This window comes from Piliocolobus tephrosceles, chromosome 15, assembly GCF_002776525.5.
Source record: "Piliocolobus tephrosceles isolate RC106 chromosome 15, ASM277652v3, whole genome shotgun sequence".
NCBI lineage: Eukaryota > Metazoa > Chordata > Mammalia > Primates > Cercopithecidae > Piliocolobus > Piliocolobus tephrosceles.
In genome coordinates, this window is record NC_045448.1 from 63,277,445 (window position 1) to 63,289,967 (window position 12,523).

Consider the following 12,523-nt stretch of genomic DNA (forward strand, 5'->3'; position numbering starts at 1 on the left):
TGTTTTTGTCAGGTTTGTCAAAGATCAGATGGCTGTAGATGTATGGTATTATTTCTGAGGGCTCCGTTCTGTTCCATTGGTCTATATCTCTGTTTTGATGCCAGTACCATGCTTTTTTGGTTACTATAACCTTGTAGTATAGTTTGAAGTCAGGTAGCATGATGCCTCCAGCTTTGTTCTTTTGGCTTAGGATTGTCTTGGCGATGCGGGGTCTTTTTTGGTTCTATATGAACTTTAAAGCAGCTTTTTCCAATTCTGTGAAGACAGCCATTAGTAGCTTAATGGGGATGGCATTGAATCTATAAATTACCTTGGGCAGTATGGCCATTTTCACAATATTGATTCTTCCTATCCATGAGCATGGTATGTTCTTCCATTTGTTTGTCCTCTTCTATTTCACTGAGCAGTGGTTTGTAGTTCTCCTTGAAGAGGTCCTTTACATCCCTTGTAAGTTGGATTCCTCGGTATTTTATTTTCTTTGAAGCTGTTGTGAATGGGAGTTCATTCATGATTTGACTCTCTGTTTGTCTGTTACTGGTGTATAAGAATGCTTGTGATTTTTGCACATTTGATTTTGTATCCTGAGACTTTGCTGAAGTTGCTTATCAGCTTAAGGAGATTTTGGGCTGAGACAATGGGGTTTTCTAAATATACAATCATGTCATCTGCAAACAGGGACAATTTAACTTCTTCTTTTCCTAACTGAATACCCTTGATTTCTTTCTCTTGCCTGATTGCCCTAGCCAGAACTTCCAACACTATGTTGAATAGGAGTGGTGAGAGAGGGCATCCCTGTCTTGTGCCAGTTTTCAAAGGGAATTTTTCCAGTTTTTGCCCATTCAGTATGATATTGGCTGTGGGTTTGTCATAAATAGCTCTTATTATTTTGAGATATGTTCCATCAATACCGAATTTGTTCAGAGTTTTAGTGTGAAGGGCTGTTGAATTTTGTCAAAGGCCTTTTCTGCATCTATTGCGATAATCATGTGGTTTTTGTCTTTGGTTCTGTTTATATGCTGGATTACGTTTATTGATTTGCGTATGTTGAACCAGCCTTGCATCCCAGGGATGAAGCCCACTTGATCATGCTGGATAAGCTTTTTGATGTGCTGCTGGATTCGGTTTGCCAGTATTTTATTGAGGATTTTTGCATCGATGTTCATCAGGGATATTGGTCTAAAATTCTCTTTTTTTGTTGTATCTCTGCCAGGCTTTGGTATCAGGATGATGTTGGCCTCATAAAATGAGTTAGGGAGGATTCCCTCTTTTTCTATTGATTAGAATAGTTTTAGAAGGAATGGTACCAGCTCCTCCTTGTACCTCTGTTAGAATTCGGCTGTGAATCCATCTGGTCTTGGACTTTTTTGGTTGGTAGGCTATTAATTATTGCCTCAGGGATTCAACTTCTTCCTGGTTTAGTCTTGGGAGAGTGTAAGTGTCCAGGAAATTATCCATTTCTTCTAGGTTTTCTAGTTGATTTGCGTAGAGGTGTTTATAGTATTCTCTGATGATAATATTTCTGTGGGCTCGGTGGTGATATCCCCTTTATCATTTTTATTGCGTCTATGTGTTTCTTCTCTCTTTTCTTCTTTACTAGTCTTGCTCGCGGTCTATCGATTTTGTTGATCTTTTCCAAAAACCAGCTCCTGGATTCATTGATTTTTTGGAGGGTTTTTTGTGTCTCTATCTCCTTCAGTTCTGCTCTAATCTTAGTTATTTCTTGCCTTCTGCTAGCTTTTGAATGTGTTTACTCTTGCTTCTCTAGTTCTTTTAATTGTGATGTTAGAGTGTCAATTTTAGATCTTTCCTGCTTTCTCTTGTGGGCATTTAGCGCTATAAATTTCCCTCTACACACTGCTTTAAATGTGTCCCAGAGATTCTGGTATGTTGTGTCTTTGTTCTCATTGGATTCAAAGAACGTCTTTATTTCTGCCTTCATTTTGTTATGTACCCAGTAGTCATTCAGGAGCAGGTTGTTCAGTTTCCATGTAGTTGAGCGGTTTTGATTGAGTTTCTTAGTCCTGAGTTCTAGTTTGAATGCACTGTGGTCTGAGAGACAGTTTGTTATAATTTCTGTTCTTTTACATTTGCTGAGGAGTGCTTTACTTCCAACTTTGTGGTTAATTTTGGAATAAGTACAATGTGGTGCTGAGAAGAATGTGTATTCTGTTGATTTGGGGTGGAGAGTTCTGTAGATGTGTATTAGGTCCACTTGGTGCAGAGTTGAGTTCAATTCCTGGATATCCTTGTTAACTTTCTGTCTCGTTGATCTGTGTGATGTTGAGAGTGGGGTGTTAAAGTCTCCTGTTATTATTGTATGGGAGTCTAAGTCTCTTTGTAAGTCTCTAAGGACTTGCTTTATGAATCTGGGTGCTCCTGTATTGGATGCATATATATTTAGGATAGTTAGCTCTTCCTGATGAACTGATCCCTTTACCATTATGTAATGGCTTTCTTTGTCTCTTTTGATCTTTGATGGTTTAAAGTCTGTTTTATCAGAGACTAGGATTGCAACCCCTGCTTTTTTTGGTTTTCCATTTGCTTGGTAGATCTTCCTCCCTCCCTTTATTTTGAGCCTATGTGTTTCTCTGCATGTGAGATGGATCTCCTGAATATGACTAACTGATGGGTCTTGACTCTTTGTCCAATCTGCCAGTCTGTGTATTTTAATTGGACCATTTAGTCCATTTACATTTCAGGTTAATATTGTTATGTGTGAACTTGATCCTGTCATTATGATATTAGCTGGTTATTTTGCTCGTTAGTTGATGTATTTTCTTCCTAGCATCGATGGACTTTATATTTTGGCATGTTTTTGCAATGGCTGGTACCGGTTGTTCCTTTCCACGTTTAGTGCTTCCTTCAGGATCTCTTGTAGGGCAGGCCTTGTGGTGACAAAATCTCTCAGCATTTGCTTGTCTGTAAAGGATTTTATTTCTCCTTCACTTATGAAACCTAGTTTGTCTGGATATGAAATTCTGGGTTGAAAATTCTTTTCTTTCAGAATGTTGAATTTTGGCCCCCACTGTCTTCTGGCTTGTAGAGTTTCTGCTGAGAGATCTGCTGTTAGTCTGATGGGCTTCCCTTTGTGGGTAACCTGACCTTTCTCTCTGGCTGCCCTTAACATTTTTTCCTTCATTTCAACTTTGGTGAATCTGACAAGTATGTGTCTTGGAGTTGCTCTTCTTGAGGAGTATCTTTGTGGCGTTCTGTGTATTTCCTGAATTTGAATGTTGGCCTGCCTTACTAGGTTGGGGAAGTTCTCCTGGATGATATCCTGCAGAGTGTTTTCCAACTTGGTTCCATCTTCCCCGTCACTTGCAGGCACCCCAATCAGACGTAGATTTGGTCTTTTCACATAATCCCATATCTCTTGGAGGCTTTGTTCATTTCTTTTTACTTTTTTTTCTCTACATTTCTCTTCTCGTTTCATTTCCTTCATTTGCTCTTCAATCACTGATAATCTTTCTTCCAGTTGATTGAGTCAGTTACTGAAGCTTGTGCATTTGTCACGTAGTTCTCGTGTTATGGTTTTCATCTCTATCAGTTCTTTTAAGGTCTTCTCTGCATTGATTATTCTAGTTATCCATTCATCTATTCTTTTAAAAAGTTTTTAGTTTCTTTGCGTTGGTTACGTAGTTCCTCCTTTAGCTCTGAGAAGCTTGATCGACTGAAGCCTTCTTTTCTCCATTCGTCAAAGTCATTCTCTGTCCAGCTTTGTTCCATTGCTGGCGATGATCTGCGTTCCTTTGGTGGGGGAGATGCGCTCTGAGTTTTTGAATTTTCAGCTTTTCTGCACTGCTTTTTCCCCATCTTTGTGGTTTTATCTGCCTTTGGTCTTTGATGATGGTGACGTACTGATGGGGTTTTGGTGTGGGTGTCCTTTCTGTTTGTTAGTTTTCCTTCTAACAGTCAGGACCCTCAGCTGCCAGTCTGTTAGAGTTTGCTTGAGGTCCACTCCCGACCCTGTTTGCCTGGGTGTCAGCAGCGGAGGCTGCAGTAGATAGAATATTGCTGCACAGCGAGTGTTGCTGTCTGATTCTTGCTCTGGAAGCTTCGTCTCAGGGTGTACCCAGCCGTGTGAGGTGTGATGTGTCAGTCTGCACCTAGTGGGGGATGTCTCCCAGTTAGGCTACTCAGGGGTCAGGGACCCATTTGAGCAGGCAGTCTGTCTGTTCTCAGATCTCAACCTCCGTGCTGGGAGACCACTGCTCTCTTCAAAGCTGTCAGACAGGGACTTTTACATCTGCAGAGGTTTCTGCTGCTTTTTGTTTAGCTATGCCCTGTCCCCAGAAGTGGAGTCTACAGAGGCAGACAGGCCTCCTTGAGCTGCTGTGGGCTCCACCCAATTCGAGTTTCCTGGCTCCTTTGTTCATTTACTTAAGCCTCAGCAATGGTGGGCACCCCTCCCCCAGCCTCGTTGCCACCTTGCAGTTAGATCTCAGACTGCTGTGCTAGCAATGAGGCAGGCTCCGTGGGCATGGGACCCTCTGGACCAGGTGTGGGATATAATCTCCTGGTGTGCCATTTGCTAAGACCCTTGGTAAAGCACAGTATTAGGGTGGGAGTTACCTGATTTTCCAGGTGTTGTGTGTCTCAGTTTCCCTTGCCTAGGAAAAGGAATTCCCTTCCCTCTTGCGCTTCCCGGGTGAGGCGATGCCTTGCCCTGCTTCAGCTCTTGCTGGTTGGGCTGCACCCACGGACCAGCATCAACTGTCCGACATGCCCCAGTGAGATGAACCGGGTACCTCAGTTGAAAATGCAGAAATCACCCATCTTCTTTGTTGCTAACACTGGGAGCTGGAGGCTGGAGCTGTTCCTATTCAGCCATCTTGGGCGCCACCTCAAGATATATATTTTTTAAGACAGGATCTTACTTGTTGCCCAGGCTAGAGTGCAGTGGTATGATCACAGCACTGCAGCCTCGACCTCCCTGGACTCAGGTGATCCTCTGACCTCAGCCTCCCAAGCAGCTGGAGAGGCATGCACCACCATGCTGGGCTAATTTTTTGTTTTTTTTGTAGAGACGGGATTTCACCATGTTGCGCAGGCTAGCAGAATATATTCTAGTTTTTACTTTGTACTATGTTTTAGAAAGAGTTTGAAGTACATGATAATACTTCCTTCCTTCCTTCCTTCCTTCCTTCCTTCCTTCCTTCCTTCCTTCCTTCCTTCCTTCCTTCCTTCCCTCTTTCTTTTCTTTCTTTTCTTTCAGCAGAGTCTTTCTCTGTCACCCAGGCTGGAGTGCAGTGGGGTGATCTCGGCTCACTGCAACCTCCGCCTCCTGGGTTCATGCCATTCTCCTGCCTCAGACTCCTGAGTAGCAGGGATTACAGACATGCGCCACAATTCCCAGCAAATTTTTGTGTTTTTAGTAGAGACAGGGTTTCACCATGTTGGTCAGGCTGGTCTCGAACTCCTGATCTCAAGTGATTCACCTGCCTCAGCTTCCCAAAGTGCTGGAGTTACCGACATGAGCCACCATACCCAGCTACAATAATCATTTCTTTTTGGCATCTGTGTAGCTTACTATTTTTCTTTTCCTTATTCTCAGTATTCTTAGTATCTATTTTTATTTTTAAGTAGTGGATTAAAATTTGGAACTGACACCCAGATAAGTCAGTTCATTACCTGATTAGACAATAAAATAATAAGGCACATTACCTTATTTAATTTAAAATTTATTTCTCAGTTTATTACTCTCTCTTTTTTGAGTACATGTCTGAATTTGGAGCTAAATATACAAGAGCTCATTATATAATCTTTGTTTTGTTTTTGAGACAGTCTTACTTTGTTACCCAGGCTGGAGTGCGGTGGTGTGATCTCAGTTCTCTGCAACTTCCACCTTTCAGGTTCAAGCAATTGTCATGCCTCAGTCTCCTGAGTAGCTGGGTTTATAGTCATGCATCACCACACCTAGCTAAGTTTTGTATTTTTAGTAGAGAGAGCGTTTCGCCATGTTGGTCAGGCTGGTCTCAAACTCCCAACCTCAGGTGAGCCGCCTGCCTCAGCCTCCCAAAGTGTGGGATTACAGGCATGATCCACCGCTTCTGATCCTGGAATACGTTTTGATTGAGAGAATAATTACCATCACAATATGTGGCTTCCCTTCCTCTTCTCTTTAAGTCATGGCTTTTATAACAAAGATTTCGTCAGGCTGCAGTTGATTTGTATATGCTTAAATAAATTATGTTTTAGTACAATATGTGACAGTGTTGGAATCAGGGCAATTATGATAGACCAGAAAAATTATGGCAGAATAGTTCTGTTGCCCTAAATCCTGTTATCTTACTAGAAATTTAGGCTCACAGAGAGGTTGGAGAATTCCAAAGGGAAACTATAACTTTAAAATCCTTGCCATTTTTTTTTTCATGGCATTACCACCTTTACGTCCTTGCTCTGTGGTTGTGCTACAGCCTTTACAATGTGCTACCATTTCAAGAAGGAGAGTACAGCTAGCTGCAGAGCTTTGTCTAATGACAGTGATGTTGACAACTCTAAGATGACTTTATATATGACATCTTATGTGGATATATGCAATTTTAAAAATTATAATTTTTCACTGAAATATTTCAATTTTACAGGAATCAGAAATAATTAATGATTGCTAACTCTGTACTTAGTTCTGTACTAGGTACACGTTTTTTAGGCAAGAATATGACATGAAATAATTAGCGAATGAGACATTTTATAGAGTCACCCAAAATTGAGAAGTGTTGCCTTTTTCCAAGTCTGTTTTTGGCACATGTTAAAGGATCTTTGATGTGACTTGAAATGTGAGAAAAATTGTAGAAGGGGACCAGGATAATGTATCCTAATTTCTTCTGTCATTAGCTGTACTGGGATATTGGCAAATGATTAAATAATCTGCCTTTCCTAACTATACTGAAGAGCCAGATGGCTGTATGTGTGTTGCTGTGCCTACTTGTTTTATAGGGAAATCCTTTCTATTACTCAAAATGAAAACTGCTCAGGGTTCTCTTAGTGCTGATGTTTGCCAATATAGTGTGCTTTTTCTTTTTTTTTTGAGATGGAGTCTTGCTCTGTCATCTAGGCTGGAGTGCAGTGGTGTGATCTTGGCTCACTACAGCCTCTACCTCCCTGGTTCAAGCGATTCTCCTGCCTCAGCCTCCCAAGTAGCTGGGATTATAGATGCCCACCACCATGCCCGGCTAATTTTTGTATTTTTAGTAGAGACAGGGTTTCACCATGTTGGCCAGACTGGTCTCAAACTCCTGACCTCAAGTGATCCACCTGCCTCACCCTCTCAAAGTGCTGGAATTACAGGCGTGAGCCACCATGGCCGGCCAGTGGTGTGCTTTTTTCTCTGTCAACCTCTTAAAAGCCTAAATTAGTGTCTCTGTGGGTTAGTACAATTAGATGTTTATTACCATAACTGTTTCTAGTTACCTGTATTAGACTTGTCATTCTTTTTCTAGCTTCAGATTACCACTGTTTGAGGTAAAAGTTGTAGTAAATTCTTAGAAAATAGTAATACTATTTTTTTTGGTCACATTTTCCACTTTGAATGTCCTTGGTTTCTTCTCTGGTAAAAAAAAAACTTACTGATCCTCTGCTTTCTAGTAGTACAGTTGTCCCTACATGTATACAGGGAATTGGTTCCAGGACCCCTGTGTATACTGAAATCTGTACATAAAGTCCTGACGTTGGCCCTGTGGAACTTGCATATATGAAAAGTCAGCCCTCCACATGCAGGTTTTACATCTTGCACACACAATTTTTGGTCTGCATTTGGTTGAAAAAAATCTGCATGTAAGTAGAACTGTGCAGTTCAAACCTGTGTTGTTCAAGGTCAACTGTATATAATAATTAGCTAAACGATAGAAAGCTGGCCCTGACTGTACTCATTGTCAGCTATTTAGCTAGACTAATTGATACTATTATAGTGTCTTAACTCAGCCAGGTTGTACAGCCCCAGAAAGAATATCAAAAAGCCAGAACTTGGTTAGACCTTTTTGCTGGGAGAGAGTTCTTGGATAGAATGGTAAGAAAATGGCAGTGTACTAGCAACTTAGGAACTAGCATACTTATGTCTCCTTTTATTAATCATAATAAAAAGATTTTAGTTTGTTAAGCAGATTGTATTTTTGTTTGTTCAGCAGTCTAATTACTATTCGCTGATCCAGGACTGAGGATTTAGAGGACCAACCTTTAGGATACCTGAGGAAATTACCTGAAACTATCATCTCCTAACTCTGCCCAGTTGTTGGAAGGTCTCCATATTCCCTGCTTTTCCCACTTTTGACCACTGTGTCATACACAGAAATATTAAGTCCTAAGGGATAGAAGACTATTTTCTTGACTACCATGCAAATCAGGGATAGAGCAGTGCATGGTATGGGTTAGGTGAGTCCCGAAGTCTGTCCTCTCCTCCTGGTTACTAGTATGAGTTCATGCAAACCATTTACTCCTTGCTTGCTTCAATTTCCTTATCCAGATCTGAATTAAATCTAAGGATATCTTCAGGTCTAAAAATCTCTGATGGGTATTTTTCATTGAGAATTTAATAAATAGCCTTGTCTGCTGGGGATGATTAAAAAGATTCAGTGGTTACACTCTTTTTCTTACATTTTTACTGCATGGGAAAACTATGAAAATTTAATTATGGCAAGCTTGAAGAGACCAGAAAAATAGCTTGATTAACCCTAAGAATTAAGGTTGTTACAAGTTTTCAGAATTAAGTGAGTAGAGTGGAGTTTTGATTGATTATCTAGGGTGCACAGAAATTTACTTTTCAAGATGGAGATTGTTTACTTTGTGGAGTTTTTGTTTTAGGGCTGTCAACAGGCATGGAAATAGGCAGGGGACTAGAGAAATCTTTGGAGAGATGTTTTTTAATCAAGAAAACTCTGTTCTGTACCTTTCACTATGGTATGCTAAGTCTCGTGATGAGCCTCTGTTTCCATCTCTATACCTGAAGTTTTATCATAGGGTGGCAATAGAAAGAGAATAGAAGGAGAATTATTGGCAATTCATAAGTTGGATTTGGTGTACACTGTTAAACCTATATCTTCTGCTGGCATTTTAACTAGTAAGATGTGATAAGATTTGCGTGGACCTAAGTTTACTTAATCTTGATCCCTTCTTGGTTCCTTGGCCCAGGTTCAAATCAAATTCTGCTACTTCCTTTCTGTGTGATCTTGAGCAAGTTTGTCCCTCAGTTTTTCAGTCTGTTAAATCTGCTGCCTGACTTGCATCTGCACTCATATACTGTAACTTCTTTTTCTATTATTGTGGAAGAATGGTCTGTGCTGCCAGGAACGATCAGTCTGTCTCATTGTATACTATTAAGGACATTAGCAGTTCTCCCTTTGTCTTCTGCATCATTAAATTTTCCCTCTCAACTGAATATTTCTCATCAGCATAAAATATTTTTCTCTTCTTAAAATTCTCTTCTGCCACTATTTTCTCCACTAGCACCAACTTGTTTCTTTTCCTTTCAGCAAAACACCCCAGAGGAGTTGAGTATATTTGCTCTCTTCAATTTCTTTCTTCCCATTCTTTCTTAAATTCATTCCAATCAGGTCTTTGTTCTCATCACTTTACTGAAACCGCTCTTGTAAAGTTATTAATGCCTTCTCAAACTTGTACTTCTGGGCTCAAGCTATCCTCCCACCTCAGCCTCCCAAGTAGCTGGGATTCCAGGCATCAGCCACTGTACCTGACCTTATTAATGGCTTCTGCTTTGTTAAACCCAGTGACCATTTTTCAGGCCTCATCCTATTTGACTTGTCATCAACATTTGGCACAGGTGATTGTTCTCTTCTCCTTGAAACACTCTTACCACTAGACTTTCAGGATACCACACTTTTGCTTCAACTGATAGGCCTCTGCTGCCTTCTTCATTTTCTTGACCTGTTTAATGTTTTTCTCTGAGACTTAGTCTTTGGATCTTTATATTCTTTATCTGTACTCACTCCGTTGGTATTATCTATATTCCGAAACTTTAAATATTACCTGTATGCTGACAGTTCCCAAATTTGCAGCTCCAGACACGTAATCCAGCTGCTTATTTGTACATTCACCCTTGAATAGCTAAGAGGCAACTCATATTTAATGTGTGTGAAACAGAGCTTGTGAACTTATTTCCCAAATCTGTCCTTTCTATAGTCTTGCCTACTATCCGTTAATAGCAATTCCTTTCTTCTAAAAGGTAGAAGTCTTAGAATCAGCCTTGGCTACTTTGTCTGTTATAATCAGGCAGCACATCTTGTGGACTCTACCTGGAAAACATAAAAAGATACCCAAATCTGGCCACTTTGTACCACTTTTCTACCACCCCAAGCCAAGTAACCATCACATCTCCCTTGGATTATTGCAGTAGATTTTTAATTGATCTCCCTGTTTCTCTCTTATATTTGGAACCTGTTCTCAAAACATTAACCAATATGAGCCTGTTGAAACATAACTTAGATTGTCACTCCTCTGCTTAAAACCCTCCAGTGGCTTCCCATTTCACTCAAAATATAAGCCAATGTCTTTGCAATGACATACCAGGGCCTTACCTGATTGGGCTCTCCTTTATTTCTCTGGCCTTGTGTCTTACTGCTCTCCTCTTGACCACCTTGTTCTAGCCACATTGCCCTCTTTGTTATATAAGTGCCTCAGCACCTTTCCAGTTGCTATTTTTTCTCCCTAGAAACCTCTTTTTGTGCATTTACATGTCTGATTCCTTTATCTTTTTTTGGCCTTCTCTCAAGTGTCATCTTTTCAATGAAGTCTCCTCTAAGCACCCTGTTAAAAAATATTCTCTTTTCTTACCCCCAATTCTTCTTCCCTACTTTTTTTTCCACTATAGCACTTACCTCTACCTAACATATTATATATTTTGCTTAATTGTTTTGTTTGTGTTCTCTTCCTACTGTACTGTAAACTCCCCTAAGGCAGATTGTTTTTCACTCCTCCAGGGCCTAGAACAGTGCTTGGCAAATAGTATTAATTGAGCAAATGAGTGAATGAATGAATGAATAATAGAAGAACATCATAAGGTTCTTATATAGATTAAATGAGTTTAACATAAGTAAATTCTTAAGACATGGACCGGCACATAGAAAGTACTCTGTATAAGTGTTAGCTTTTATTATAATTTTCATAGCATGTCCATGGACAGTCCTGTAGCCAATAGAGGTGAAGACTTAGTTGAGTTGAGAGGTCTTGGCATGCCATCTTCCATTAGTTCAACTTTGGAGATGCCATAAAGGAAGAACTATGGTGGTTACCCCCAAATTTTGGGGTGTGGAGGTTCCTTAGGGAACCTTGATAATCAAGATTTACAAGGAAAAAAATATCTACAATTATCAGTACTAGGAATGTTACCTGGAGAAACTGATGCTGTTCTTTACCTACCCCAAATAAACATTACAGTTTAGTGGGAAATGAACTTAAATGCAAAGTTATACAATTCGTTTTTTCTTTTAAAATATGAATTTACCTTAAAATTCCTAGTCCACAAAAATAATTTTAAAAATATCTCTTCTAATAAAATACTTTAAACAGACAGTAGCTTTTGAAAACATGAGACATCATGTTTTCATCATTTTTGCATGTTCTTCTATGTGTATTAGGGGGTGAAGATTTGTTTGCGGATAGTAATCTGTAGCTGTCATGTGATATAACTATCTTGGCCCAAGCTTAATGCTTGAAAAGTTTTATTTGTTTAATCATTTTTGTTTCAGGGATACTACATAGGGTCAATATACCGTTGTAAATTACTAACATTGCATTTCCTATACTTCATATTGAAAGTATCATTTTATTCTGGTAAATCCTAACATTGCATTTCCTATACTTCATATTGAAGATATCATTTTATTCTGGTAAATTACTAACATTGCATTTCCTATACTTCATATTGAAGGTATCATTTTTATTCTGGTAGGCACATAGCTGGCAACCTGGAATAAAAAATCCATATCGTGGTGTTGTTGTGTGGCCTGTTCCTGAAAACATTGAAATCACTGTAACACTTTTTAAGGTAAGTTCCATTTTTATAGGCTATAGAATTTATTGTATGACCAGGGTTCCAAATGACAGAATATTTCAGTGTTCATTGTTCTATGCATTTGTGTCCAGTCTGGTACGTACTGTGCATTTTTTTTAGGGACATAGCAATTGATAACAATGCAAAGGAATCACAGTATTTCATGGTCTATAAAGTCAGAATAGTTTGGGGATCTTTTTGAACTTGTTACAATTCAGATCAGCTGCGACAGTTCTTTTACCACTTCCTACATTCTACCCACAGGAGACTATAAAATGTCTTCACTGTGGAAAGCTGAGGAGTGTGGAATTCTGAGTCTTAACCTTCATTTTGTTAGCCTTGTTTGATAAAAAGATGCTTTAAAATTAGTATATGATAAATATCTTATTAATGTTAATATAACAATATGTTTTCAATTGATAGTTGATAAATATTTTATTGATATTAATATTTATAAGTGTTGCTGCTTAAAGGCAAAATGCTGGTTGTAAATTCAAAGTGCAGATCTAAAAACATAGTTGT

The 12,523-nt window shown here is 39.4% G+C and overlaps 1 protein-coding gene across 8 annotated transcripts in view; it reads left to right on the top strand.

Annotated features, from left to right (window-relative positions):
• Positions 1-12,523, top strand: part of EHBP1 (EH domain binding protein 1) — a 336,323-nt gene that overhangs the window by 41,822 nt on the left and 281,978 nt on the right. For all 8 annotated transcript variants that reach the window (XM_026447739.1, XM_026447738.1, XM_026447742.1 and 5 more), the window contains one exon: positions 11,900-11,995. In XM_026447739.1, the coding sequence (XP_026303524.1) occupies positions 11,900-11,995 (96 nt within the window). The remainder of the gene's footprint in view (positions 1-11,899; positions 11,996-12,523) is intronic.